At 42.4% G+C, this 27,854-nt stretch overlaps 2 protein-coding genes across 4 annotated transcripts in view; both read right to left on the reverse strand.

Moving 5' to 3' along the window:
* agmo (alkylglycerol monooxygenase) overlaps positions 1 to 20,307 on the reverse strand; it is a 21,105-nt gene extending 798 nt beyond the window's left edge. Inside the window, exons 1-13 of one of the 2 annotated variants that reach the window (XM_049729666.1) lie at positions 20,172 to 20,307; positions 18,427 to 18,555; positions 15,243 to 15,373; positions 14,790 to 14,941; positions 9,990 to 10,093; positions 9,828 to 9,923; positions 9,089 to 9,155; positions 8,938 to 9,003; positions 8,737 to 8,816; positions 8,299 to 8,433; positions 6,759 to 6,875; positions 5,273 to 5,355; positions 4,939 to 5,044 (exon numbers count right to left, since the gene is read on the reverse strand). In XM_049729666.1, the coding sequence (XP_049585623.1) occupies positions 4,939 to 5,044; positions 5,273 to 5,355; positions 6,759 to 6,875; positions 8,299 to 8,433; positions 8,737 to 8,816; positions 8,938 to 9,003; positions 9,089 to 9,155; positions 9,828 to 9,923; positions 9,990 to 10,093; positions 14,790 to 14,941; positions 15,243 to 15,373; positions 18,427 to 18,555; positions 20,172 to 20,198 (1,293 nt within the window). In that variant the 5' untranslated portion in view covers positions 20,199 to 20,307. Of the gene's footprint in view, positions 1 to 4,938; positions 5,045 to 5,272; positions 5,356 to 6,758; positions 6,876 to 8,298; positions 8,434 to 8,736; positions 8,817 to 8,937; positions 9,004 to 9,088; positions 9,156 to 9,827; positions 9,924 to 9,989; positions 10,094 to 14,789; positions 14,942 to 15,242; positions 15,374 to 18,426; positions 18,556 to 18,678; positions 18,814 to 20,171 lie in introns of those variants that run through there. The other variant, XM_049729665.2, reaches the window with a different exon arrangement.
* On the reverse strand, positions 19,302 to 26,427 carry meox2a (mesenchyme homeobox 2a). 2 transcript variants are annotated; one of them, XM_049729694.2, is made up of 4 exons: positions 26,346 to 26,427; positions 24,969 to 25,965; positions 21,774 to 21,946; positions 19,302 to 21,178 (listed from the first exon to the last, which is right to left on the reverse strand). In XM_049729694.2, the coding sequence occupies exons 2-4, from the start codon at positions 25,519 to 25,521 to the stop codon at positions 20,960 to 20,962; spliced, it is 945 nt and encodes a 314-aa protein (XP_049585651.1). In that variant the 5' UTR covers positions 25,522 to 25,965; positions 26,346 to 26,427; the 3' UTR covers positions 19,302 to 20,959. The 2 variants fall into 2 exon arrangements, with proteins under 2 accessions (XP_049585651.1, XP_049585649.1); XM_049729692.2 differs by lacking the exon at positions 26,346 to 26,427 and having other exon boundaries at positions 24,969 to 26,268.
* Positions 26,428 to 27,854: the final 1,427 nt, after the last annotated feature.

Raw genomic sequence — 27,854 nt, forward strand, 5'->3', positions numbered from 1 at the left:
CGATAATTCTGTCAACGAATTAATCGAGTCGTCCCCAGGCTTGAAACGCAATTTTGAAACAACAAACTTGAAATCCTAACTTGGTCTTTATATATTTATTTTTTTACGTGAACCCTGTTTTGAAAACAACCAATCACAGGACGGGAAAACGCTGATGTCATCAAGAGCCAGTGCTCTGGTGTCGTGAGAAGTAATTTCAAAATCTAACTTGATAAAGAAACTTTTTTGTTGCTAATATCGTTACACGAAATCAATAAAAGCGGACATCCGCATATGCGAACATACGCTACACTTTTATTCGATCATGTATATTTGTAAGATTGCTAAAAACAACAACCATATCCTGCTCTTCATCCACAACGGTTCATTCATCATCACTAACGTCACATCAACATGTCATGTCAAAGCGTGACGCGACGCACATGGACGCCACATGAGCAGCGCGAGTCATCACAACCGGAAAATATGCTCACAACTGTAAACCGTGAACGACCAGACCGCATTTTTGCCTGTGCTTCTCTCGGGCTAAAATGTGTGAAATACAAACTATAAAAAAAATAAATTATCGCAGATTTTTAATAATATTAAAACAAACAAATAAATATAACAAAGGTTTACAAAATCACAGCGATGCTCCTCAAGTTCCTGTCTTGTTTTAAATTGCACTTTCACCTTACAGCAAGTGTTGTTTCACATGTGTTCTGTCTGATGTGTGTGTGTGTGTGTGTGTGTGTGTGTGTGTGTGTGTGTGTGTGTGTGTGACAGCAATATTTCTCATGGCTGCGCTCCAGCCTCTGGTGGGATGTAAAGCTGCCCAATGTATCCTTCCTGAACGCCCCACCATTGTAGAGTAGACAGGAAGTTGTACTAGTACGTGCGTGCGGACATATTTTCACATTTTGCAAACAATCGAGTTTATGGAGGATTTTTATTTCGATAAACAAAATGATACGCTCGCCGGAACGCTGACGATTTTTCATTTGAAGACAGCCGTGCAGCTGCAGAGGCCGGCCTGACATTTTCACCCCACTTCTACTGGATGCCAGATAATAAAATTGTTTTATCGTTGTTGATATTTAGGAAAAAATACAAGAGAGACGATTTTACACACGGTGTAGAGTGTTACCCGACTGTATCACGGTTTACTGTTTGCGCACCCCTGCACCCCCGTGACCACAGTCGCCAGAAATCTGTACGGCAAGGCGAGCGGAACGAAAAAAAAAAAAAAGGATGAAAGTCAAATGGAAACAAGCAGTGTGGAAGTGGTACAAAATTCTGTGTTTTAGGGTTCCTCCCTTGAGGAGAATTATCATTAAAACATTTCTTTACAACTTCTTGACTTCTAAAATGAGGCGGTCGTCAATGAAAGCCATTTTTACAATCCATCCCTGGAGAAAAATTCACATTTAAACGTTTTCTTTTACACGTCGGCTTCAAAGACGAGGAAAAGCGACTTGGGTCTTTTTTCGTAGAGCCCGGTTATTCCCTACTTACTTCGTTATTGGAATATATGTCGCAACCAGTCATTACCGATGTAAAATTTTGCTAGCTATTAAAAAATAATTTTTGAAATAAATTTTACTATTAATAGATGGGTTTTTTGCCCTTGTTTGTATTTTCACAGCTCAAAGAGCGCAAACGTGGTTGCCCTTTTCGACTCAGTTCAAGGGGATTCCTCGGCAAAGACAAATGAGTCTCCGGGGGGTGGCAAAGAGGTTAATGGCCCCCTCGACTCCTTCCATCCGCCCACTGATATTTCGAAGAGTTATGACGCCCCTGCTTGTACGCTCCCGCTGCGGACTTTGTTGGAAAATACGAGGCTGAGAAAGGAGAAGACGGCAGTAAAGGGATTATGTTTAAAAAAGATCTTACAACGGTAGTGAATTTGGATTCCTTGGAATGGCACGAAGACTGAATGCGAGACTTTTGAGGTGCAAATGCATTTCAGAAAAAAAAATAAAGCTACCATATTTCATGCCGAAAAACCGCTGCCAACTATTGTCTCGTGTACATGGTTTCAAATTTAGTAGAAAAAAAAAAAAAATCTCTAGGGATGAGTTTGAAGGATCCCTGAAAACTGCCAAAATTTCTTCTTCTTGATGTTTTTGTAGGTCTACTCATGATAGCCAAATTTTAGGTTGCTAAGTGAAACTGGCTTGAGGGCCTATATTTTCGAAAAACGTCCGTCGGGTCCGACAGATTGCTTCCTCTCGGGTGTTTTGGATCGTAACAAAGTGATCAATAACACAGCACGTGGGTTCTGTGATTACCGCGGTCGGCGTCCCGATAAAATAACATACTTCTTCTCTTCTTGAAAGCGGGAAGTATTTGCACGCGACCGCTTTTCCGACGCTCCTTCCAGTCTTCCTCATACCGACCTTCTTTTTCCGCAATCTCACGCTTCGGCGGCGGCCAACTTGGAAACGTCGTCGGGAACCCATTTTGGTGCCCAAACGACTCAAGGGCAATTCGGACTGAGTGGGGGACAAAAAAAATTGACCAAACTGGCAGCGAGGAAACTTTTCCAGGCGGGACACTTGAAAAATTAGATTTTTACGACTCCACTTGTGATAGTTAGCCAAGACACGAGCGAGCCTGTTCAATGAAGTAAGCGGAGAGCGATGGAAGCCTTTATGCTGCGAAATGATACGCCACCCTGGACCGTATTATTGTAAAATATGACTTATTTTTATTGCGGAAAACTATGAACGTCCTCTTTCATTATTCTTGAATGATTTTGGAGTCGATTCGACAAGATACTCTCGTGGGAGCAGACACCCTCTTAATATTTAAGAGCGGGATTAAAAACTTCATATTTGATCAAGCTTGTCGTTTGGGTCCTTCGGGCTATAATGCTGTACTGTTCTCTCTCGATGGACTGGATTTGAGGAGTGGGACGAACAAAGTACAAATATATGATTATAGTATGAAATAAGAGTTTCATTAAACTACTGCAAGTGACTCATTAAGATTCGGTAATATGAATTGCTACGTTGTCTATATGTGTTGCCCCACCGTTTGTGTTCCAGCGTTTGCACAGCTCCAAACAAATCCTCATTCATGATTTTACCGCCTCGACCTTCCGCACATGAGGTTTTTTTTGGCGGCGAGATAATGGCGACCTTTCGCCATGGGTTGTCTTATCAGGAAAAGGCGAGGCGGCGTTCAATGTTTTTGCTGATTTGTGTCGGACTTGAACTTGATAATATTGATGTGACCTGGACATTTATCTTTCCACAGACAAGCAGACAAGCACAAATGAGCTCTCAATCAACTCTGTCATGGCTTGACTTATTACTTTCCTGTTTTATGATTAGTCATCAAATTTCATCGACACGGAAAGACCAAAAGTAAACATCAGAGTCGGGACAAGCCTCCATGGGGCCCTAAGCAAAATGTTAGCCGACTTGCATTATCGCCGGTCATTTTTAGACTTCTGTTATGCCAGTAAAAATTAATATAATCAAAAATTCATTTTTTTCTTTATCTGTGTCAAGTGACTTTCCAAGTGCTTCGGTTTTTGTATTGTTTGAAAACTTATTTTGATAATAATACTAAAAAACGGTGTATTCTAACTCAGCCTTAATTTATTATTTATTCCGTCGGCCAAAAGAGAGGAGCAGTAAAATGGAAGCGTATAATAATTTGCTTGTAAAAGTAGCTTTACTCCTGAGCAATTTGACACCCACCCCACCCACACATTTTAAATGATAGTTACGGCCCTGTATGACTGAGCACTTTTTAAGTACCATTCGGCGCGTTGGTGCTGGCAGGTGCTTGAAAGGCTCACAAAAGACTCAAAATGGTGGCTGACACATGGGCGCCCTTTACGCTTTTAATGACACGACACGCCGCTCTGGCGCGTTTTGAAGCCAATCGGTGAAGAAAAAAAAAAAAAAAAGTCGGCGGCGGAGAATTGGTAATTGTGCTGCGGCCCCTGCCGACTGTTACACTTGCGCACAAAATGTCTGGCTCGTGATATATGGCATCCTTAAAGCTCTCGGTGCTATTAACAGCTGGCAGGCTCTGACCACGGGATCACACCGAGGCTTCACGAGCCAGACGAGGCTGGAAGGCGTCTGTTTGAATGGATTTGATTTTTTTGGGGGGTTGCGTTTTGTATTATAGACATTAAATGCTACGAATATTTCATATGACCAACAGAGTGGGAAAAATTAATATAACATTAGCTAATGAGTTGAAAAAAATTACTGGCCTATAATACTTGCTCAGAAAAGTAAAATATAGTAGTCATGATAATTCAAATTTAAAATGATAATACAGATTTTTTTTTTTGGGGGGCACACCTGAACTCTACAGATGTGGCCGAGACAATAAAAGCGGCAACTCTGTGCTCACGTGCAAATCCCATCAGCCAGCTCTAGTTAGCGGCAGACGCCTCTAATTGTTTCCAGAAGCGTCGCTCTGCGCTCAGTGAGCAGGGCGAGGACAAAGCCAGAAAAGGGAGGGAGGGAGGGAGGGGGGGCAAAAAGTAATGACAGGTCAGCCACCATGTACAGTCCACAGCCATAACGGCACGCCAATTTTAGGGCTAATTGGCACGCGCATCTGGAGGGAGGGATCATAGCTCCGGCCGGACGGACTTTGCACACAAAACAGACCGCACAAATACGCGGGACCGTGTCGGGACAATCAACGTGACAGCACGCCTTTTATCCGAAAAGTGACTTCATCGTTGTCACAGTTGTCGTTGGAGATTATCTTTGCGTAGAGCAGAACGGAAAGCAGTACGCGAGGTCAGGTGATGAGCACGTTGAAATCTGTCACGCTAATCCAAAATATTGGACCACATATATATTTTTGTAGCCAAGTTTAGCTCGCTCAGAAAAGGTATTCTGTCCAACTATTGTATGCTAACTTGTTTTTTCATATTTTTAGGCTACTGATCGACTATTTTGTGAAGTCAGAAGGTCTTACCTGGGTGGGCACAGTCAGAGCTGAGTTGGGGGCCTTCACGTGGCTGTACTGCAGCAACATCGCCATGCACATACAACGTAGCAGCTCCAAAATGGACGCCCACGGCCTGGATGCAACATATACGGGTACATTTGGGTTTTTCTTGCATATGAAATTTGACAAATAAGCAGAATTTGAGCAAATACACCATTTCAATCCAATTTAACTCCTGTACTTTATCATTGCACACCGTAAAATACATGTTTGTTTGAGAAAGAAGGGCCTGCAAATACCACACATATGCAAATGATTAAAATTGCACCACCTCCACCAAAATCTGGGCATAAAAGAGCACCTGCAGTCGATGATGAATCCCAGGGAGGTGAGCGTGAGTATGACGTAGCCCGTCATTCCCAGGACGGTCAAGTGGCTCAGCGTCTAGAGGTCCAAATACAGCACATGGCGTGATTTCCAATGTAAAGCTGTAATCAGCGTCATGGACGCTTGGCTCTTCAGTCGCTTTCCGCAAAGCACCAGCCTGCACCACTGTTTACTGGGCACTGCCAAGGCAAACAGGCGTGAGTGGGCGAGCACATGGCGGGTAAACGGCATCACGTTAACAGCAGTGTTTTAGACTCTCGCTCTGTTGTGTACAGAACTTTTAATGGATTTTAATGGAGGGTGTTTGCTCAATCAGACGATCAGATTGTCAATCGCTAAATCAGTTCGTCATTCACTCAGTGGGTCCGTCGGTTCAACACTCAGCCAGTCAGTCAATCTGTCACTTGGTCAGTCACTTATTCACTCCGTCAAGAAATGGGTGACTTCATATCACTCGACTATTCACTCCTTCAATCAGACCAAAATATTCTTTCCAACTAGCAAAGCAAGTTAATCAATTTACTGTAGTCCATAAAATTCCCACACACAATCAGTTTCAACTCATCAACTGTAAGAGCACTGATAACGTTAGCTGTAAGCTAGCTAGCTGGCACACACACTCCTACGGTACATAAACACAAAAGGGTGACATGATTTATGGCGGGAGCCGGGAGAGCTCTCGTTGTTATTTTCCTTCGCAAAAGTCCTGATTGCAGCATCCTGAAGGCTATTTTGCTTGGGAAAGGCTCCAGTCCACAATTAAGGCGTTTGTGTTCACTGCCGGACCACCAGCTGGTGTTTCATTTGCAGGCGAAGTATGGGGAGCCCTCTTGGCCCTGGAGGTGTGTGTGCGTGTGTGTAAATGCGTGTGGGACCACAACTGAGGAGCACAGAAAAAAAAAGGGAGGAGGGTGGGGGGGCAATTTTATTTGGGAGTTTCGAAGGAGTTTGGGCGTAACGGCACTTCTCGGCTAACCAAAACTATGCCTGAGGGGGGAAAAAAAAAGGCTTCCAAAGATAACTGCCGAGGAGACCCGATGCTTTATTTTTCTGACAGAGGAGGAAAGGAAGGGGGTCTTTTTGGCTTGGGCAAGTGGAAAATAATAGACAAAAGGTTCCTCCGAAGGGAAAGGCCGATCAGTCATTCTGTCACGATATTAGACGCGGCTCGTTTTTCTTTTTGTTTTTTAAGTCAAAGTTACTGGAGCTCGAGCGGCCGCAATAAACTGTCATTAGTTCAATCATGTTGGCAGACGAGTAGTCTTCAATTAGGGAGCTCAGCACCTTCTCGTCAGACGCCCACATGGACCATATCAACAGTTTCAGGGTGTTTTGAAATGTTACATTCAAATTTTTTTTTGCAACAAAGCCAGAGATGTGGAAAAGTGACAACCAAATATTGTTCAACATTTAGGATTTTTTTTTTTAGCCACAAATAATTCCGTGTGACAAATACTTACCGCCTGGTTTTCGAAGAGCTCGTGGTACGTGTGCAGCACCAGCAGGAAATGTGTCACCACGTAAACTTGCAAGGCCGGTGAGCAGCTGGGATCGTGAGGCTTCTCCATGCCGGTCACCTGCCAGCGGAAAAGAAAAAATACACAAGACCTGAAACCGCTTGCCCGCAACCACTCGGTGAAAATCATTAGGGGAACAAAATCTTCCAGGGAAAGGGACAGAGTGGTGACCCAAAAGTGACCACTTTAAATTGGCAGACTTCCTGTGTCTTTTTGGGCAAAAACGAAATTTCTTTGTCATTTGTGTTTTCGGACATTTTGAGTGTTTTTGTGGGTCTTTTCACCGCAGACATGCCCACCAAATTTCATGAACTAGCTTAAATCAAATTGGTGAATTTTCATTGCAAAACCACAGTCCTTGTAGTACGGTCTAATGGGAAAGATTTTCATTTGACTTGCAAAATAAAACGACGGTCAGTTTGAAGAGTCGAAGACGAAAGAAAAATATATACGGCGTATACATTTTCAAAGTCTGGCCGCTCTCGTTTGATTTCCATCTCTATACAAATGACATCAAGGGTGTCAAGATCACGGCGAAGTAAGTTTTCCATCGTCTAATGGAGCAAACGCAAAGCCGTCACTTATCGGGCCAAATGAAAAATATACAATATGTCAACGTCACTGCTGTTTTTCCCACTTAAGGGAACCTCTGTTGTGGCAATATTGTTCTGCGGCGCTGTAATAAACATTGCAAAGTACCACAAGTTGCTTTTGAAGGTTATTTTGAGTGTGTGTAAATGTTTCAACAAAATAAGGTTTGTCGTTCTGACTCGAATGCTGTAAAAGGTGAGTTAAGAAAGTGACAAATATTGATTTTTGGGGGTGACGGGGAGCGAAATTTATTATTTTAAAGGTTCGGTTGGGATGAAAATGAGCCCATGAGGTCATCTGGACTTTTCTTTTTTTTTTTACTGGAAGACGTGAGTCTATTTTTTGGAATTTGCTGAGTCACGTAACCCCTTTCTGTCATGTGGAAAAAGTGAATTCAAATAAATTGACCAATAGAAGCCGCCAGAGAAGCTCGCTGCTTCTCCTCCTCGGCACACCTGCAGCTACGTCAGGTCGTGGTTCACCTGGTGAGTCTTCCCCAACCACGAGAAACCTTTTCATGGAGTTTGGCTTCTGAAGTTGCCTTAAGGGTCCAATTGGATCGTGAAAAAAAAAATTCCCCCAAGTGTCACGCATGAGGGAACTAAATATGCGCCACCATCAACGTTATTTCAAAGCTAACCGCCGGCTCGTTCCACTGGAGCCTTTCTGTAGACACACACACACACACGTGTGTACACGCATATTTCCACTGGGGCACCATGCGGTTTTAATCCCAGAGACGGTGAAAATGAACTTATTGTGCTCCGTCTACAAAGACTTTGCAGCTTTTATTTGATGTGGCCGTTCCCTGTAAAAGTCGCAGAAGACTCCCGCCGTGAGGAATTCACTTTTTTTGCAATGATGTCAGGTCACGACGTGGTCCCGCACCCACCTCTGGAACGTGATCATGGTTGCCCAGCCGAGGGTTTCCAGGCGTCCAGCTGGGACCTTTGACAAAAGTTGACACTTTGTCTGAAAGACTCGAGTAGGTGGTTGACCTTCTCCACAAGGACAAATAGTAGTGGAACTGAAAAAGAGGAGAAAACACCAATTCAGATCCCAAAAAAAAAAAACTAAAATGAGCAGTTGTTTGTGTTTATGGTGAGTGATCAAACTTTGCCCACACGTGCTGATCATTTATCGGTGCCCATTTATCGAGGAGACGTCTTGAGATATTTTTTCAAGGTGAACATATTTTTAAGGTAGACATGCTTACCAAGGAGTCATGTTGATAGGTGAGACTGGCTTTGAGGGTGGAATTTTAACATAAAAATAAAAATCCAGGTGTTACCTGGATAAGAGCGAGTTTGTTAGCAAGTGGAGCACTCACCTGACTTGTGATGATTTCAAAAGAATTGCTGGGGAAGACCAAGCCATACACCACCTTGTCCTTTTCTGGTGAGAAGGTGCCTTAAAACACAACGCAGTTAGCCACATTAGCATTAGCATGAGGCTTCTCCACTTTCTAGTCAACACCAAAAACAAAACAAGTTTTCCCTGTTAGCCACAAGCTTTCAATGTGTTTGCTTACCAAACAATCGGTCCCAGATGATCAGAATCCCGCCGTAGTTCTTGTCAATGCAGTACAAGTTTCTTCCTGTTGGAAAGGTTAACATTAAGAACAGTTAAGCTAATGCTAACAAAAAAAAAAAAATCATATGACCAAATCAACAGGTCTTCACCGTGGTGAACTCTGTGATGCTTGGGGGTGTTGAAGATCCACTCCAGAGGTCCCATGTCTCGGATTACCTGAAAGAAAAAGTAAAAGCCTTGAAGTGAGATTCTGCATTTTAGTTTCAAACCCTGCAAAGATTTTTTTTTTTTAATCGTCAGACACCAATTAGCACGGAATTGCGTGGATGTGTCTATCATACATTATCAGAAAAAGGTCTCAAGGATTATTTCAGGATTATCTGGATATGTTTATCCTAAAATAATTCTTAAAAAAAAAGTCTCAAAAACCCAATGTGAGTAAAATCCAGGCCTTGTACTTTGACAAATTCTCATTGGCTTCCAACACATGCCTGAGAAATGCTTAGTTGGACAAAATTCATAATTGCTCATTTAGTATTTCTATGAACGTCTGGCTGTTTTGCACTGGATTGAAAAAAAAACTTCACTTTGGCTGCGCAACAAAATCCATGCAGCACTAACATAAAAAAAATGACCATAAAGACAAAATAGCGTCTGTTGTGAGCACTTTGGCTAATAGCGCACTAAAAAGTTTGGATTGGAGGTGTTACAAAGCCATTCATTCCCAGGAAGGATCATTAAAAAAAAAAAAACTGCGATACTTGTCGTCGCTTTGCTTCCGTTTGGAATATTTAACAGCACCGGCTCATTTTTATTGAGCGTCTAGACAGGAGCAGACAAATAAGATAAGTATTGATATTTTTTTTCTAATGCTGACGTCATGCCTACCTCCGTGTGCAGCCAGAACTGGAAGAGCAGATTGAGTTGGATGTGGACGGCGAAGGCGGACGGTGGCACGGCCAAGGCCATGGGCACGTAGAAAATCTGGACAAAAATATTACTTTTATTTATTATGAGTGTCGGAAAGAGTGCACAGGAGTAAGAACGTACCCACGACGTCAGCTGCTGAGTGAGCGGCTGGCGTAGTGCAGTTGTGAAGTTGTAGTACTCGGAACTGTGGTGCACTTGGTGGGACGCCCACAGGATGGCCACCTCTAAAAAAAAAAAAAAAAAAAAAAAAACATAACACGTTATGTTTCGACTATTTTTTCTGGCATCACGGTTGAAGCGAATATATTTTGGTACTGCAGTAATGTGACGATCGGATCACTGCAAAGGCAGAAATCAAATAATAATCAAATTTTTCGATTAATCGTTTCAGCCTTAGATATCGCAGCTTTGCAACTATTATTGTATTTTAACGGGAACAAGCTAGTTAAGTTTTACTTGTTAGGGAATACCTTTGGGGACCACCGGGTGGACCCCAGGAGCACTTTGGCACCTACAGGCTTCCAAAAATATTAAAGTAAAATAACTACTGCGTTGCACAGAAGTGGTGATTTCTTTTTTATTTGCACAAGTGAGCCCAATTTCGAAAAGTTTTATGAGGTAATTTTTCGTTCATCTCAAGATTCCGCTCAGGTACGATAATGTGATTTACGGCGTTTATGATTTTATGTGCTCAATCACGTGAGTTGTATCGAGGCCGACAGTCTTAAAGGGCACGGGTCTGGGGGAGGGGGTCTCTCACACCTGAACAAACACGTTGTTGAGAAGTGCGAGTGCGTTCCAAGGTCCAATCAGAGAAACGACTTGAGGGGAAGGGGGAAATCCAGAAGGATTCCCCGGGAAAAGTAGGATATTGGCGTTATTGCTGCGGCTCGGCAGGTGCGAGGAAACGGGCGTACAAATGACGGCTTAGGGATTAGGACGAAACAAGAAAGAGCAGAGCTGGGACGTGACAAGATTTGGAGGATTCCCAAGCGTCTATTGAAAAGTGTTTCTCGCTGGAAAAGACAGCTGTGGACAAGAGGGACTCCAAGCCCGGATCGGACCACCAAACGGATTTTTTTTTTTCCTCTTTATATTGCACATGTGCGCAGTGCACTATGATCAATGGTCACATTTGGGCCATTAAAAAAATAATATTAAAGATGTCAATGGAATTTTAATAAGAAAATTAATAGTGATTGCAATGGCATTTTTTGTTTCACTTTGTATAACCACAACCATTTATTTAATTTATTTTATTTACAATTTGTCATATTCCAAAATATATTTAATATATTATTGCATGTCTCTTTTTTTTAAAGTATTTTTTTGCCTTCAGATATTTTTACTCCATGAAAGTCCAGTTGAGTTTCGACACTTTTTGTGCTGATGTCCATAAAACAAAAACAACACAAAGCAATTTTGAACGAATTAAACAAGTATAGAGTTGATCTATCATTACGTACTTGTTGCAGAGTCAAAAAGTATAAAGTGTTTATGTTCATGCTTTGTTCCAACACCGCAGTCTTTTTTTTTTTCCTGCAACAGTAATGTAGCTTGGCAAGGTCCAGCAGCGCGGCCGCGTTAAGATTGATGCTCCTTGTCACCGCTAGGAAGTGGGAAGCGCTAGGCTTCGCTGAAAAAGCCCATGTCCTCATCTCTGAACTCCACAGGACGCCGCATAGTTTGGCCAATGGCGTTCAGAAGGGAAGAGTTCTCAAACGCACACAAAAAAAACAACGACAAGGCCCAACTCAAACGCTTCCAAAAACATCCTCGGAACATTTGGTACATTTTATACGGAGGACATTAACGGCCTGCTCGCCCTGTGCAACTATTCTACCGTTGACCCAAAACAAAATGGAAATTATAACAACAGCTACAATGCTAACAGCTAGCCGAATTATTCATTCCATTAACAGTTAATACATTAAATGCTTCTGCCACGCCAGTGAAATTCCAGTAGCATGACATCAGGCGAAGGCCCTCCTGGCACTAATAGACGGGGGGGGCGCTTGATTTAAAGTCCTGCGAATGGAAGTTTGCCCCGTCAATCACGGCGCTAATGGGCTGTGAAGTAGATGGTCGTGTTTGGATTGGACGCTTCTCGGCGAGCGAGCCAATCCAAACATGGAGCGGAGACCGGACAGGACTGAATCGCTCGCTCCACCGCAGTTCAGCTCTGTCACGCACACCAATGCAAACACACTCTTTTGGTCAAGCCCACTTTGGCTCACTGCAAACAACTCCTTTCTTATATACAATTGCGAAGTGCTACGTTCCAAGTTCAAACACAATCCACTGGTCCAACGATAATTAGACTTTCGCAAAATGTGGCTCATTTAGTGTCAGTTTTATTCCATATCTCAAGGATGTGGAAGAAATGATCAAATGGATTTATTCAGACCAGGTGGCATGGAGTTGGTTGCGTATTTGCCAAGGCTAAAAATAACTTGGTGACGTTACTCGGCTAAAAGTAGCGAGAGACAGAATGGTGGCATCACTGCTAAGTTACAGACCTGGTCAGCGGTAGTCGTCTGTACATTTTCCCCAATTAGCAGTCGGGGGCCCCAAAGAAAATATCCCATCACCATTACGGCACCGGCGGCAATGAATGTAGACACCGCTCAGGACAGCTCTCGTGGTTTCACTGACATCGGAAAAGATCATCTGCAGCAAACGTGAATTTTTACTGGGCACAGACAAGTTCGAATTTAGAGTCTAAGCCGTTGTGACGCGCTCATCTCGGATCAAAGCCCCGCTGATGTTGTTGATGTTATCTGTCCCTCCCGGGAGGCCTTTCGCTCTTTTTTCTCGACTCTCACATCCTGGCCTTTGAGTCGGGGGGGGCGTAGAGGGCGAGGGGGGCTTTTGGTCAAACCTGCACCAAGGCCAGGAACTTGCCGTCACCGCCAAGATTTATGAAGTGGCCCCCAGTGGCCAGGTTAAAACTTCCCTGGCAGCTCTCGTGAAATAATAACATCCACACGGGAGGAGCGTTGAGCGCACGTGTTTGTCTGCTGCTCTCTGCACAGCTGACGGGGCACAGTCCAAAAAAAAAAAAAAAAAAAAAGTTCCTCAGCACGACTGAAAGATGCTGAGCACATCAACTGGCGTGAAAGATTCACCTCTCCTCCAATCAATACATTAATTCATCAGGGGTTGGACTACTGGGTTTGTCTCATACGTGCAAACTTGCTTAATGTATGTTAATTTTAATTTAAATAAAATTTGCATCAACTCCTCCCACAATGCACAAAATGAATCGTGGTTTGCGGCCGTTTTTTGCACACGCAAATCTTTAGTAAATTGGGCCCTTGGTGTTTCCTCTGTGCAGAAAAAAAAAAAAAAAAAAAAAGCCCACAAGAGGCTGAGAAATCTTTGTACTGGTCGCTCCGGGTCGGGACGACAAGCCATTAAAGACGCAAGCGTGACCATTTAGCTCGACCGCTCAGCCGTTTTGGGCCCCGAAAAGCAGCGTGGCCTGGCGAGACGACTCTATTATCTCGTGTATAATCAAAGGCGGGACAGCTGAGGGTCTGATTAATGGCCTCCGCCCCGCCGGCGGGGCCGCATTTAGACGCAGAGCTGCCATTAGTGGCGCTGCAGTTAGACGCGTAGAGTAAACAGCATCAACGCGCCTGTCAACAACACGGCCGCCTCCGAGCCCGGGGCCGCCTCGCGCGCGCCCAAAACCATCTGCTTCCACGCACTTTTTTTGCTATTCTGGTGTGCTCCTCAGGTTATTTGATGGATGCGGTCGCAGCTTAACTAAAGGTCACGTCTTGCCCAGAGGTTAGACTGTTTGAGGCGGGGAGCTGCCACTGGCTCCTCCGCAAGCTAAATGCCAGACAAAGACCACGAGAACACGAGTGGAGATTCACAATGGAGCGTCACAAGGCTCACGAGGATGATTATCAAATAAATAAATCACTGTACATGTAAACACATAAGATCGCCATTTTTATTATTTGCCATCAAATTCCAACTTCATACAATTATGACTTTGACCCCTCAAATGTATTACTGATTTTTGTTTTTAATAAATGCTTCATATAGTGTAACTTTCTCTTAGTACTATGAATATTCTTTTGAAGATTTTTTTTTCTCTCCATATAAATTTCCCTATTAAAAAAACAAAACCTCATGATCTCATAATGTTTGAAATATTCAGTTCTTGCAGAATGACTACTTTTTTTTTATGTCGGTATTATAACTTGAGTTATTAATTTGACTTTTTTCCCCATCGTTATATTAAAACTTCATCCACATAAAACTAAGTGATCCCAAAGGTACGTTTGGTTCTGTAAGCGGACCAACTGGAAGTGGGGAACGGCGTCACGGAACAAGCTCGCGGTGGCAAAGAGTCTGCTCCGGTTTGGACTCGGGACTTTTCCGTCGAGGGAGAATCCTAAATTTGCGCGTGCGGCGAGCGTTAAGCCGAGCAGAAACGTCTTTTCGGTAATGAAGACATCAGCGTGGACGTCTGACTGCCTCTCCAAAGTGTTTCCACTTAATTACGCTGCCGTCCCACTTTGATGTGGCGACGGCAGAGAGAGAGGGGGGGGGGGGGAGAAGGTCGTAAAAGACTTGAAACTGAAAGTGCTGTTTTACATGGAGCTAATAACAGCCTCGCATCTCGGCGCACCACGATAATCTTTTGGCAATTTTCTATTGGACGCTCCCCATAACGCAAAACGGGGAAGATTTACGGCCCTCCAGCTTCCACACGGACGCAATTTTGCGATGTTGCAAAGCTCTAAAGCACCCTGGAGAGCGCAGACTTCGACCAAAACAACGTTCACTTGAATCAGCATCATGATTGAACATATTGAAAAAGTTTTACGTGTTTTTAGTGAAACTTTTAAAAATTGCGATACATCTTGAAACATGTGATGAGAGTTCGAATGTGATAAATACCGTGGGCGAAGCGGTGGAACCAGTAGTAGCAAAAGTCCACGGCCAGGAAGCTGAGCCACCAGGTCCAGGCCGAGTCCCAGGGAAGCTCCACAAGGCGGAAGTGCTCCCAAACGTATACGTAGGCCGAAAGTTCCACACCTCGCACCAGCAGCCTTGATGGAGACCAAAATTTGAGTTACAAGCTTGATCATGGAATGGGTTGGACTCCTAAATCAAGGTCCCGCAGATTTTTATTAGACTTTTGGTTTTTGATGTTTAATATTGCTGGTTCTTTTGCTTCTAGCGCTAGCTGTGAGCTAGCAATTCCACCAGTGAGGTTTTTTTTTTTTTAGTGATCACGAAATACGAATGTTGGAGATGATAATTTCCTAATTATTTTTTATATTCGTATTTTAAAACACAAATATACCACTGACTAAATTACCACATTACAATTTAAAGGTGTCCACTCACAGCGGGAGTCGTGACATCATCCCTAACGAGATGGAGATGATCCCATCAGCAACGTTGTAAAGTTTGGCTCCCGAGATCAGCGAGCCCAGCAGCATTTCCAGAATCACCAGACCCAGGAAAAAAGGGTTGGCCTGTGTACACACACACAATCATGACTCAGCACCATTTTAGCAAGTAAAAACAGGGCATCCAGTGTTGCTTTTTGCAGGACTACTATTTGTTTTGGAGGCGCAGAGAAAAAAAAAAAAAAAGCAACTTTCAAGTCTGCTCATCCGTGATGTTTGCTTCTCAGCAGCATCAGCCTGGACGAGGCTGCCAAGGAATACACGAGAGGAGCATTTACATTACACACAAAAAAAAAAGCATAATAAAAATAACTATTTGCATCTACCATATTTGCATCATGATTCTTTTTAATGACATGGAAATTGATATTTGTTAACTGGACTCCAACTAATTCCATGACAAATATCCAGTGTTCCACTCAGGAGATGGAAATGGTGTCACATTTTGCATGCCTGGTGCATCCAGCCTTTTGTTGTATGACCAAATAAATTCTGAGGAACGGCCTTTTCTCTGGAAAACATGTCATAACAGCTTAATGGCACTGTCAAACATGGAACTAATTACTGCTGCTCATGTTTATCTGCCAGACACTTAACCACAGCACCAACATGTGTGTGTTCATGTGTGTGTGCGTGCATCTGTGTAGCGCAACGCCAGGGAGTCATCAACAGGCGCAAAAATTCCAACATCTGGTCGCAGACTGCAACGAACACGTCCGAGTCAAAAGTCCCGTTTCCCCTTCGAGCAGTAAAGTTGAATTCACGATTGTTTTGCATTGTAAAAAGTAGCAAAGAGTGTCGGAAACAACATATTTTATCTTGAATGAAAGCTCAAAAGCATTTTATTGCTTGGATTTTATTTATACTTATTATCAGTTATCCTTTTTTTTTTTTTTTATGATAGAACGGTCCCTGTTGCTCGTTGATCGCCAGGAACAGGGACCAGTCCAGCCTGCAAATAAAGAAAATCAATGTTTAATATTGACCCAAAAATGGAATATGGAATAAACAGGATATTCTGGCAACAACCATTTTTGTAAAATAGGGGTAGGCCAATTGAATTGTTTGTCTACTATAAATGCAGAATGTGGAATAAATGCTCCAAAGGCTTTCCAAGTCAATTCGATGCCGTCTGCACTTTAGCAGCCTTTACGTACCGCTTTTTGGTCGGGGATAATTTGGTTCCTCGCGTGGAACATTTGCCGACCAGATGTGGGCGCCTTTCCCTCCATTCATACGTCTCGCCGAGGTCACGCTTGACATAAAACATGGCGGCTGACAAGACACTTTTATCCCCGCTTTCACTACCGCACCAAGACTACAAATCTAAAGAAGTTGATTTCCTTGCCCCACCTCCAGAGTACACAGATTAAAAGAAATGCATAAGAAGCATTGTTGTGTAACTAATTATTTTGATACGCCCTACCAATAAGTTTCATGACAGTTCCCGAGGCCAACTAATTATAAAATTCCAACCACACCGTGCGAAATGTCAACCAGGGTTACAAATTTTAAGAGGCTTTTAAGGACAGGCAGCTCACAGAGATAATGAGAATAAAATACTGCACAATCATTGAAAAACTAGTTTGACTTGGGTAACCACACTTGCAATGACATCAATGTATTAAGTGGAACTCAAATATTTATACTGTAGCTCTGTTAAACGTTATACTGCAAAAAAAATAACTACACGGAAGGAATCTTTTTTTAAAGGCTTAAATATTACAATACAAAGAGGCAAAATACAAAATGTATTTCATCATGACTAGTGGCAATTCTTTAAAAAGGCTTCTAATGCAATCCTGTTGTATACCTTCATTGTTGACCTGTTTCTGTTTTATATATGTTAAATTCAAAGCTCTTGTGCTAAACCCGTGATATAGTTTGCCTCAGGTTTTTTTTTTTTTTTTAATGTACACAACTTTTGTCCTCATTGTTACTCTTCTACACAAAGGTTTTACTGTTTCGGCCCTGCAGTATGTGAATTATGAGTCATTAGACTGAGCGTAACTGCACTCCCAATCACTTTTCATGCTGAGAGAACTTTCCTACTATCCTATCCGTGGCAGATGGCCAGAAAGTAAGAACATCATGTGGGAGACGCGATCGATCAAGAAGATGAACTCAAAGGACCTGCTGAATGTGAGCGCTCAGGGAAGATTCGGATTGGGGGGGGACAAAAATGCCCGTCACTAGCTTTTTATTTGCGGTGTGTCTTAAAAATAGTTTTTACTTTGACATAATAGCAGTAGCGCTGATGAAAAATGATCCAGGTTGCCAATCCTTGTCATACGTCAAAATGGCCGCCGCAGGAAGTCTCAAGCCAGATGCATCATGATGGAATGCGGCTTCGGGAAAAAGGCCGGAGGTTTTTGGCATCCTAATGCTCATAATTACAGCCATTGTCTCAGCCATGTGACACACTGCCAACTTTGTATCCTGAGGGGCCAAAATGGTTTTGCAATTGGTGAAAGGGAGGTTGAATGGTGGATGGAAAGTTGAAAGACACCACAAACTCTCTTCATCCTTTGCTTACATTTTTAATTCGACTAAGCTTGTATATTGTGTCACCAGTTTTTTGCGGGGTTGAGCACTGAAGAAAATGATTTGTGACGATTTTAATATGGCGTGTAAATGGTGGAAAAGTTCAATTTTTACACTCTGAAATCTATACAATTATGTCAGGGGTGTCAAAAATATTAGTTTGAAGGGCTTGGTAAGAAAAATTGCTTGCTATGTCTCTTTGTGCTATCATTTCTATTTTATGGAGATTTTAACAAAAATGAACACAAATTTACATCACATAAAATGAAGAGGCAAGTCAGAACTTGTTTTAAACTAGGTGAACTTGAATTTAAGTATTTAAGAAAATAAATTGACAAATAATTGAGAATAATTGTCAATTTTGGCTATGTGAAGCCCTTTGAGACTGTCTGTGATTTAGGGCTATACAAATAAACTTGACTTGACTTAACAGTAACCAGCACGAGTGTGTCCGAATAACACAAAGTCCATGTGGACAAAATGGTTTACTTATATACTTGTCTGTTTTGTATTAACTAATAAAAGAATTTCAAAATTTCTATCAAGTGATTAACTGGTGCGTTTTCAGAACTCACCTGATGGACGTACGCGGGGACATCTTGGATATTCTCGAAGGAGGACTCGTTCGGTGTAAGCAAGTAAAACATGGCCCGGAGCCGCTGCGGTACCGGACCGAGAAGACCACCGTCCGCCATGACGACCACCTGCCCAGGTGATAACGACAAGTAGGACAAGAAGATGGTGGAAGGAAGGAAATAGGAAAATTACTTCTCTCCTTTGCGTCGACACTGCGTTGCTCGTCCTCTGTGTGCTTCTTTATTGTTTACTTGCGTCTTGTGCGGTGAGAGGTCAACTGTGGCGAAGTCACACGCTCCCTCATAAATATGGAGAGTCATGTTAATGATATCTTTGGGTTGGCGCCATTATTGCGTAACAAGACAGGAATTGGATGATGGAGAAGGAGGCGGGAAAGGGGCGGAAGTGGGTTGCGATAATCTCGCAGAGGCGATTATACGGGATTTTTATAAATATTATTTTATTATAATATTTTTACAATTTGACAAGGCGTGTGTGTGTCCAACTTTATTTAAAAAAATAAAAAATATATTTTTGACGTCAGTGAATTTTGATTACGTCACGCTCAAACCGGTGCAGGGAAAGTAGTATGACGTCAGAGCATCCATCATATATACATTATTCAGTGTAATTGAAATGACATTTTTTAACCAATTTAACCTTGTTTCCCTAAAATTGGTCAATCAAAATTAATTTTGGATTACTAGAAATTACCAAAACAAATTTTGACATCATGACTTGAACTGGAGAAACTGTGACAGCACCCATTTGTAAAAAAATTGATTATTAGGGTGATCTATTTGAAGAAAGCATTTTTGTGACTGCAGCTACCATTTGAGGAAATCCGATCGTGCACAAAAAAGTAAATCACAAGTGAAGTCGGTCAGTGTTTATTGCGGCACAACCCGACGACTGCGGATACAAACGTATAAGAATGCAGCTTATTTATTTACATATCACTGATCATCACCGATACGTCCTTTGCTTGGCAATTTTAAGTCCTTCCAAAAATGTACAGACAGGTGACAAATTACACAGGCCGCCATGTTAGCGTTTTGAGGTTTTGCGTTAAAAACAACCTAAATGGGAAGCAAAAAACCTCAACCGAATGACCTCTTGGAGAGAAAAGCAACTTTTGCAGATGGCAAGCTTTGACAATGAATTACACGCTGCAGTCAGCAGACTCGAGATGGTTCGATTATCAGTCCTTTTTGGATTTCACACTGATTCGTCTTAATTTTAATCAAATTCTCATTTCCTTGGTTACAAATGCAGAGGTCAAGGGGGAGATAAGACTGCAAAAAAGAAGTAAAAACTGGAAAGTGAGGTTTTGTTATGGTAAAAAGGTTCTTTAAAATAAAAGTTTGTGTATTTTTTTAGGGAAATGTCAAAATATTTTAGAGGAAAGTTTAAAAGTTTGCATTACTTTTCTAAACACATTTTTGAAAACAATATTTTGTAAAAATAATTCACGAGAATAGTTTTATTTTTTATAATATTGTAGTAATATTAAAAGATTCATACTGTGTTTTTTTTCAAACAAAACATTTGCATCAACAATATTTAAGTAATTTGTTGCCAAAAGTTGAAGTGTGTGAAATCTTGGAGGGACTGATTTATGCTACTACCAAAAATGGAATGAATTTACTCATTTTCCAGAAATACAAAAAAAAATCTTTGAAGAATGCATAATGGGAGGCAGCATCATGGCGATTTTTTTTTTTTTCAACGGTATCTGCCATACCTGGACATGCCTTGCTTGGAATCTCATCACTGCCCCTTGTGGTTTTCAGATGGTACTGCAAGATATCTGTAAGCTTCCAACGAGTAGTCTTCGTTCTCATCCAACATGGAACATAAATGAGCCGTAAGAGGGACTATTTCCAAAAAGGATGTCGACAGGTTAACGTTTCACAAATCTGACGGCGGCCAAGTCCAACAGTGCAAATCAAACATGGAATGTTTACATCAGTGTAGCCAAACGATCACATTTCAATATTCGGAATACAGTGAACCCCCGCGAGATTGCGCTTTATCGTTCGCATGCTTGCTAATTTACAATTTAGAGTTGGGCCCTTTTGGTGTAGTTAGCTTGTTTATACTACAACAGCTCAACTGGATGCGATGTAGCATTTGTATGTGTTGCTACTTGAAGTGTTAGAATGACAGTCTATGCTAATTTACAAAATGTTAAATTGCTTATTATTTCCCATTATTTGTTGTATTTTTGTATTAAAGTAGTTTGAAACTTTATATTTACCAGCTATGCTAACGAACGACAGCTCATCAATGGCAATTATGTGTTAGCAGTAAGCTAGCGAACTTGTTCGATGTGTTTTTGTTAAACGTTTGGATTTAAAGATACAATATTTGATCATCTTTTGTTCAATTTTTTGTGCTACTTCTGTGTGTTAATGCTTACTGGAACAGCTATGCTAATTTTTTCCGATTTCAGGTGAGTCTGGAACATATCGCAATAAACGGGGGTTCACTGCACTCGTTGTTTGTCATCATTTAATGATGTGGCTTTAATCATAACAGAGCGTGTTCATCGCTCTGGTCACTGTCGTGACTGTCGTCGTTGGCCAACGAGTCCGTGGAGTGGCGTAACGTCGCCATGCCGGAAAAATCGGAAGGTAGTAGCGTTCCCTTTTTCACGTTGACCAGTTCTTTCTCCCGTGCCGCCGCCCCCTGCTGGCCGCCCTTCACGCGTTTCCACTTCATCCGCCGGTTCTGGAACCACACCTTCACCTACACACAAACAAAAATATTTATTTTCCAAAAAGTCTTAATATCATACGAATGAAGTTACGGAATGTTTTTAGATAATGAATCACGAGTTCAGCCTAGGATTTATCTTCTCAATTGTCTTGGTCACACGCCTGAGAGCGTAAACATTTGTCTCGAGTGTATGAAATTCACTGCGGATTTCTTTTAGGTCATGGAGGCCTTTTTCCGCATGAAGCCCTGGACACTTTCCAGAACCCGATCACCTCTCCCTCCCTCGGGACGCGGCGTGACCTAACGTGACCTCTCCACAGCAACACGACCTCTCAAGAACTAGCACATCTCAACACCCCCCCCCCCTCGCTAAAAGTGTGATTTCACTAGGGAGGATGAAATAGTTGTGTGCTAAACAGTCCATCATTGTCTGCACTCATCCAGCGTGAAATGTTCTCTCATTGCTACGAGGTCATTCCGAAGTATTGTAATGGAATATTTGTGAAGACACCTGACAGTGATTATCTCGATCGGTTCGACTCGTCCGTCACATTAGAGCGGGTTGAAGTACATTATATACATATCGGGTTTTTTTTAAAATCATATTCAGGCTAAAAGTACATACTTGTCTCTCGGTGAGGTCAAGGTTGACGGCGATCTCGTATCGGCGTAGTCGGGTCAGGTAGTTGTGGTGGGCGAACTCGGCCTCCAACTCTCGGATTTGCTCCTTGGTGAAGGCCGTCCTCTCTTTGCGTGGTTTGCCGCTCAACTCGCACTTCAAACTGCCATCCTGCGACTCTGCCGGATTATTACAGTTATTTTTAGCCTTTCCATAGGTCCCTCATTTTGTTTTCTTTAACTAGAACCACAACATAACTCCAATCGGGACTTTCTCAGAATATTCAAGTCACGCTCCATAAACAATACTGTACTATATGTGGTAATCGTCAAAAGAAGCTTGATGTGGCTTGCGTTTATTTTCATCGCGACGTATGTTTTTACGTGACTTTTCCGTCTTTGATCCACACACAAAAGTCTTTTTTTAAAGCCTTGAGTCATCTTATAGGATTTAATTTGAGTTCTGTTTATTTGTTAGCCTTGAAATTGAATGAAAATATATGTGTCTGTTTTTACTGGATAACGCAGGCTTGTTTTTCTGCCTTTTTTTGGAAGTACTTGGGAAAGTTTTTGCTAGCTAGTACTGTAGAAAGGTACTTTAAATCTCCTGGAGAGAATTAGCGCTAGCTGGTGAGCTAGCAAGCCTAGCCTGCTAGTTAGCGTACTTGGCTAACATGGGTTATAATTTTTTTTGCAGTGGTGGGGGAAAACAAGGTTTTAACGAGGGCATAGCAATTTTTCATGTAACACGTGCTAAAACGGTGAGTCAAAGTGTAAATGGGCCCCGAGAGCTGGAAGCCAGATTGCCCAAAGGTGCTAAGCCCCACGTCTTCACCTCAGGGACCCCCGAAAGAGGATCTCCCTCTAACGACCGCTTTACGTTTTCCAAATCGGGCCTCTCGCTCTCTCCCGAGGTAAACACTGCATGAAAACGTAATAAAGTTCAAAAACGAGAAAGAGGCTTTTTTGTAACACGGCAATTACAGCAATTTGCAAGCCTCCACAATAAAGGAGGAACAATCCGAGGGAAAACACCCAAACACTTTTCGAAGAATGGAAAATAGTTTTCCTCAAGTGATATTATATTAGACGCGCATGACACCGAGAGTCCATCCAAAATGTTTTCCTTCTTCAAGATGGAAAAAAGCAACAAAACAGTTTTTAACTTTTATTTTACCTTTAGCGAAAAAGTGTGGATTTTTAAATTGTTTATACAGTAATATTAATTCAAATAATTACTCAAATATTATATTATTCAGATTTAGCTTATTTATTATTATTTGTTTTATTTTATTAATTAACAATAACCAATATGGGGCAAAGAAAACGTAAATATGAGCTCGTGTATGTGTGCACGTGTGTGTTTAATCTACTCATGTATGCTTTGGTGGGATAATGCCCTTAAAAAAATAAATAAAAAAAATAATAATAATAATCGATGATATGTCTCTTGCCTTTTTTGTTGCTTTTTCTACAATTTCTTTCCCTTTCCGTTTTTATTGTTGGTTTTGGGGGTTCCAGATGGTGAAACTGGAGCCGGCCTCAAACTGGTATTTAGACAGCTGATTGAGTCAGCAGGCTACGTGCTAATCAGTGTGCTAACTGGAGTTATTGGGGGACTGGGGGGGAGGATTAGCAGGAGAGGGAGGGGTCAAAGATCATCTTGCAAATCATTTAAGGAAATAGAAGGTGTGTGTGTGTGGGTGTGAGTTTGGGAATGGGAGTGTGAGTGTGAGTGGTGAGGAGTGCTGTCATCATGTTTAAAAAAAGAAAAATAAATTTATATATATATATATATATATATATATATATATATATATATATATATATATATATATATATATATATTTTTTTTTTTTTTTTTTTTTTTTTTTTCTGCAACTCTAAAATTTAAAAGAAACATTATAAGCTATCTTTGTTATTTTTTTAAAACAAAACTTTTACCAATAATTAAAACAAAAATGCTCATCAACAATAATCAAAGCCTTATTTTTTCATAATCAAAATTTTTTTGAAAAATTCTGTTGATGGAATAAATAGATCAAAGGTCGTGGTTTGTGTGAAGAAAAGCAAAAATAAAAAAATTAAAATGGCCTGCGTACACAAAGGAAGCCTTTAAAAGACCAGCGCGGCGAAAAGCGGCTCCGAGAGATCACGTTGCCGCCGACGACGCCAGTGAGGCGATGGCCTTGGTGATGGATAGCGGCGATGAGCGCAGGTGGGAAAAGATCTGGTGGGTCAGCGGGGATGCCTGCAAGACCAATGTGTGTGCGTGCTGCTGGCGTGTATGGTGCACCGTCATTTGTTTTTATATGGAACATCATGCTCAGCTCATTTCAGAGGTCATGAGTGTCTCTTTGCTGGAATGGGAAGATAAATGTGCTCACTGGAATTGATGACACATTTTTATAAGGTTAGTGGATTCAAATAAGGGAAAATAACTTCTTTGCACTTGTCTCATGTCAAACGAAAGATTTGAAATGGTCAGTGTTATTGGTCCAATTGGGTGGAGTGAATTTACGAAATGCTAATTTGGAAATCCTGTTTCAAGCCTTGAAAAAAAATCCATTTTACAGAATGTTGGTAAAAAAATATCGACCAAACCAACTTATAAAAACTGATGTAAGTAGCGGTCATTAGAGTTTTAGTTATTGATTGGTGCTATTTACTCAAATATATAAAATGTTATTTTTAACCGCCTTATATTTGAGTCGAAATACGTCCCTGAATCACAAAGTCCTCTTTCCCTTGACAAACCATGGTTATTATCTCTCTTCTTTCTTTTGTAAAAAATAAGAGCCACTAATTTCATATTTAAAAAATCAATTTTAAGTGGCCCGCTAAAGCAAATCAAAGGTGCCCGACTTTATATTTCTTGCTGAACTGATTTGCTAATTTTGGCAGAATATCTCTATTAAACTGTCAACTTTTAATATTTGTTTACCCCACATCTTATATTTGACTGCCACATGTTTTAATTCAAGTTGAAACTAATATATGAAATTAAATATCAGGTCAATTATGTATTTTTAATAACTATTTATATGATTTCCAGTCATTCGTTTGACAGTGAGGGAAATCATGACCACGATATGGCCTGTGATGAAAAATGAGTTTGACATGGCCTGTACGAGAGCGTAAGTGAATTATATGTAAAACAGACTTTAATTTCCGCACAGGATTGAAATGTTATTATTTATACCTGAACTGTCACTTTTCCTCTTTCCGTTCCTCTTCTCCGCCTCTGCAGGCGACAGCGTGGGCCTGCCAAACTCCGAGGCGGCCCCAGTGGGGGTGCTGCTGCCGCCCAGGCCGGGCGTGGTGGCGCCCATCGCGGGCCCCCCGGCGTGGGCCAAGTCCTGGGCGGCGGGACCCCCGTCGTGGGACAGGTGGGAGTGCGGGTGGCAGAGGTTGGCCCTCGCTCCCCCGGGTGACATGTGCGGGATGTGCCAGGCGGCGGCCGTGTGGTGCTGACTCTGCGGGGCCGGGTGGTGGCCGCGGTGGTGGTGGTGGTGCGGGTGTTGCTGCGGGTGGTGGTGGGGGTGGTACAGCCCGTCGTCGGGGGCGTAGCTGGAGATGATGCAAGTGGACGGCGAGGACGTGGAGGACGAGGACGACGACGAGGCCAGGTCGGGGTAGGAGACGTGGTCCGAGCGTCCGTGTAGGGTGAGCGGGGACGGGGCGAAGGCGGCCGGGTGCAGACCCTGAGCCGGGGCGTGGGGGCTCCGCAAGCAGCCGAAAAGCGTGTGATCCATGGCAGAAACTCCTAAAGCAACCGGCAGCGCATATCCAAGAGCTCCTAAAAGTTCCAAAAAGAAGAGAGGAGAGGGACGTCCTTTCCCGGCGTAATCCGCTCGGTCTCCGGATCGGAGCGGGATGAACCGAGTCGAGCGGAGTCTGTCGAGGGGGGGAGCGTGGAGGCTGGGAGGAGGTCTCGGGGAAGTCAGGGAGCCTGGCGAGGGGCTGTTATAAATAGGGTGTAACGTGAGAGGGAGGCCGGCTCACCGAGGGACGGCGTGCATGCAAAAGGAACGCCGCCATAAATCTGCCGGGAGCCTCAAGGAAACGAAGGACGTTTTTAGGGAGCGGAGGCCCGCTTCAAACTGCTTGCTTTGCTTCACGCTTAATAATCCAAAGGCCCAATAAATCACAATGTCAGCACTTTTTGCAGGTGTGTCCAGCCAGGTGAAAATCGACACCTAGAAAAACTAGCATTAAACTACGAATTTGAAATTGCAACATGAAATTTGGTAGGCTTGTCTATCATGCATAGAGCCACAAAAAAAGTCTCGAGGGGTCTGCCATTTTGGTTTGAGACAACATTTTGGTCAATTTTCAGAGATCTTCCACTGAAATTTGGTAGACTTGTCTCTCATGACAAGACCCACAAAAAATCTCTACCCCAAAAACCTACAGTACGCCTACCTTTGCTTTGAAGAAGCCATTTTACCCGTTTCCAACGACAAACACTCGAGACTCAGTTCAGCGGCTACAAAATTTGAAACCACAGAAAGGCCAAGGACTTTTGTTATGATCATCTAGGCTGGCGTGGTTTGCGTGACGAGGAACGAGGCGTCACCTGTGACCTCCCCAAAGGAAGACCAACGTTGTGGTCGTCCTCGTTGCTTCCTCTGGAGCGACTCTCACGCGAATGGGCTCCACTTCCTGTTGGCCAACGCATCACTGTTGACAAACACAGAAGTCGTTTTGCAACGTCGAAGAACAAGATAGCAGCAAAATAGTGACAGGACAGAGCGGGGAAAAAATAGAAACAATAATAAAATACGAATGAGTAGCTCAAGTTATTTTTGTAAATGACAAACTAATGTCGAGTTTTTTCGGTTGTCACGGTGACTGCAAATGTCGGCATGTTCTGGGCTGGACTGAACAGGGGGGGTTGAGCAAGTGGGCCACGCCGAAAGGAAATTAATTCCTTTTTGAGGGAAAATGACTTTAGCAGAAGGACACGGCTGGAACGCCGCCATGGTCCTAAACGGAAGAAGAGGAAGGCGCCTCACATGGCGCCTTTTCGTTCGATTTTTTTTCCTTCTTGTAATTAACAACTTTTTCCTCCTAAAATAGCTTTTTATCTAGCGACATTAAAATTGATCACATTTATTTTTTCAACTATTTTGCTTTAGATTCATTAATATGCAAATGTTATCTATTTTTTCATTAATAGTGTCCTCAAATAAATCTTATTCATGTAAAATATTTTTTTCTTTTGATTAAAATATCAACTTCTTTATCAGGATATGACTTCATTCACTACAATATCTGTAAAAAATAAAAATAAAAATTTCTACTAATATGTTATGTAATTTATAATATGTAAAAATATATCATATGGAAAAATTATATATTTTAAAAAAGAAAAAAACATTTATACTTATGGGAGCCGGTGTCAAACTTCTCCAATGTTTGTCTTACAAATGGAGGCTATTAGCAGGTTAGCGGGTGCCCCCCCCCCCCCCCCCCCACGTGTTTCCAATGGTACCAGTGGTGGCCTGTGGTGAGGTCCAGTCAGCTTGAACTCTTTTTCGTTCTTCTTCTGAACTCCAGCTGAGTGAATTTATCATGCACGTCAGCTCAGTTCTTTGTTTGTACCCTCAATATTTTGCAGATATTTAAAATACCATTTAGTTATTTCAATATTTCTGTGTCAGTAAATATGGTCCCCTTCCATTATGAATTTTAATCTATCAAAATTTCATTTTTTTCCAATTTAATTCAACTTTTTTGTGACATCATGCTCTATAAATGAACTCATGCAGACGTTTGTTGTGATGCTCCACAGAGGCTTTCGCCGAGCAAACTCGGGGTCACCGCACTAAAACCTCTATTTAAATCCGGACCGGCTCGCGACCGCCAAAACCAAAACGGGCCGGGCGCCCGGGGCACCGAGGCGACCGGGGGCACCGGTTTACCGCCAGGCGCGCACACACGTGTTGCTGAACCCGTTTCCGGCCAGACCGAATGTGTCCACGCCTTTCCGAGCTCGCGCCAGGTGGGGAAACACTTCACACGTCCCAATATGGTTGAAGTGAACCAGGCCAACTTTCATGTGGCCTAGCGGACCCACCCGGCA

This window comes from Syngnathus scovelli, chromosome 9 (genome assembly GCF_024217435.2).
Source record: "Syngnathus scovelli strain Florida chromosome 9, RoL_Ssco_1.2, whole genome shotgun sequence".
Lineage (NCBI taxonomy): Eukaryota > Metazoa > Chordata > Actinopteri > Syngnathiformes > Syngnathidae > Syngnathus > Syngnathus scovelli.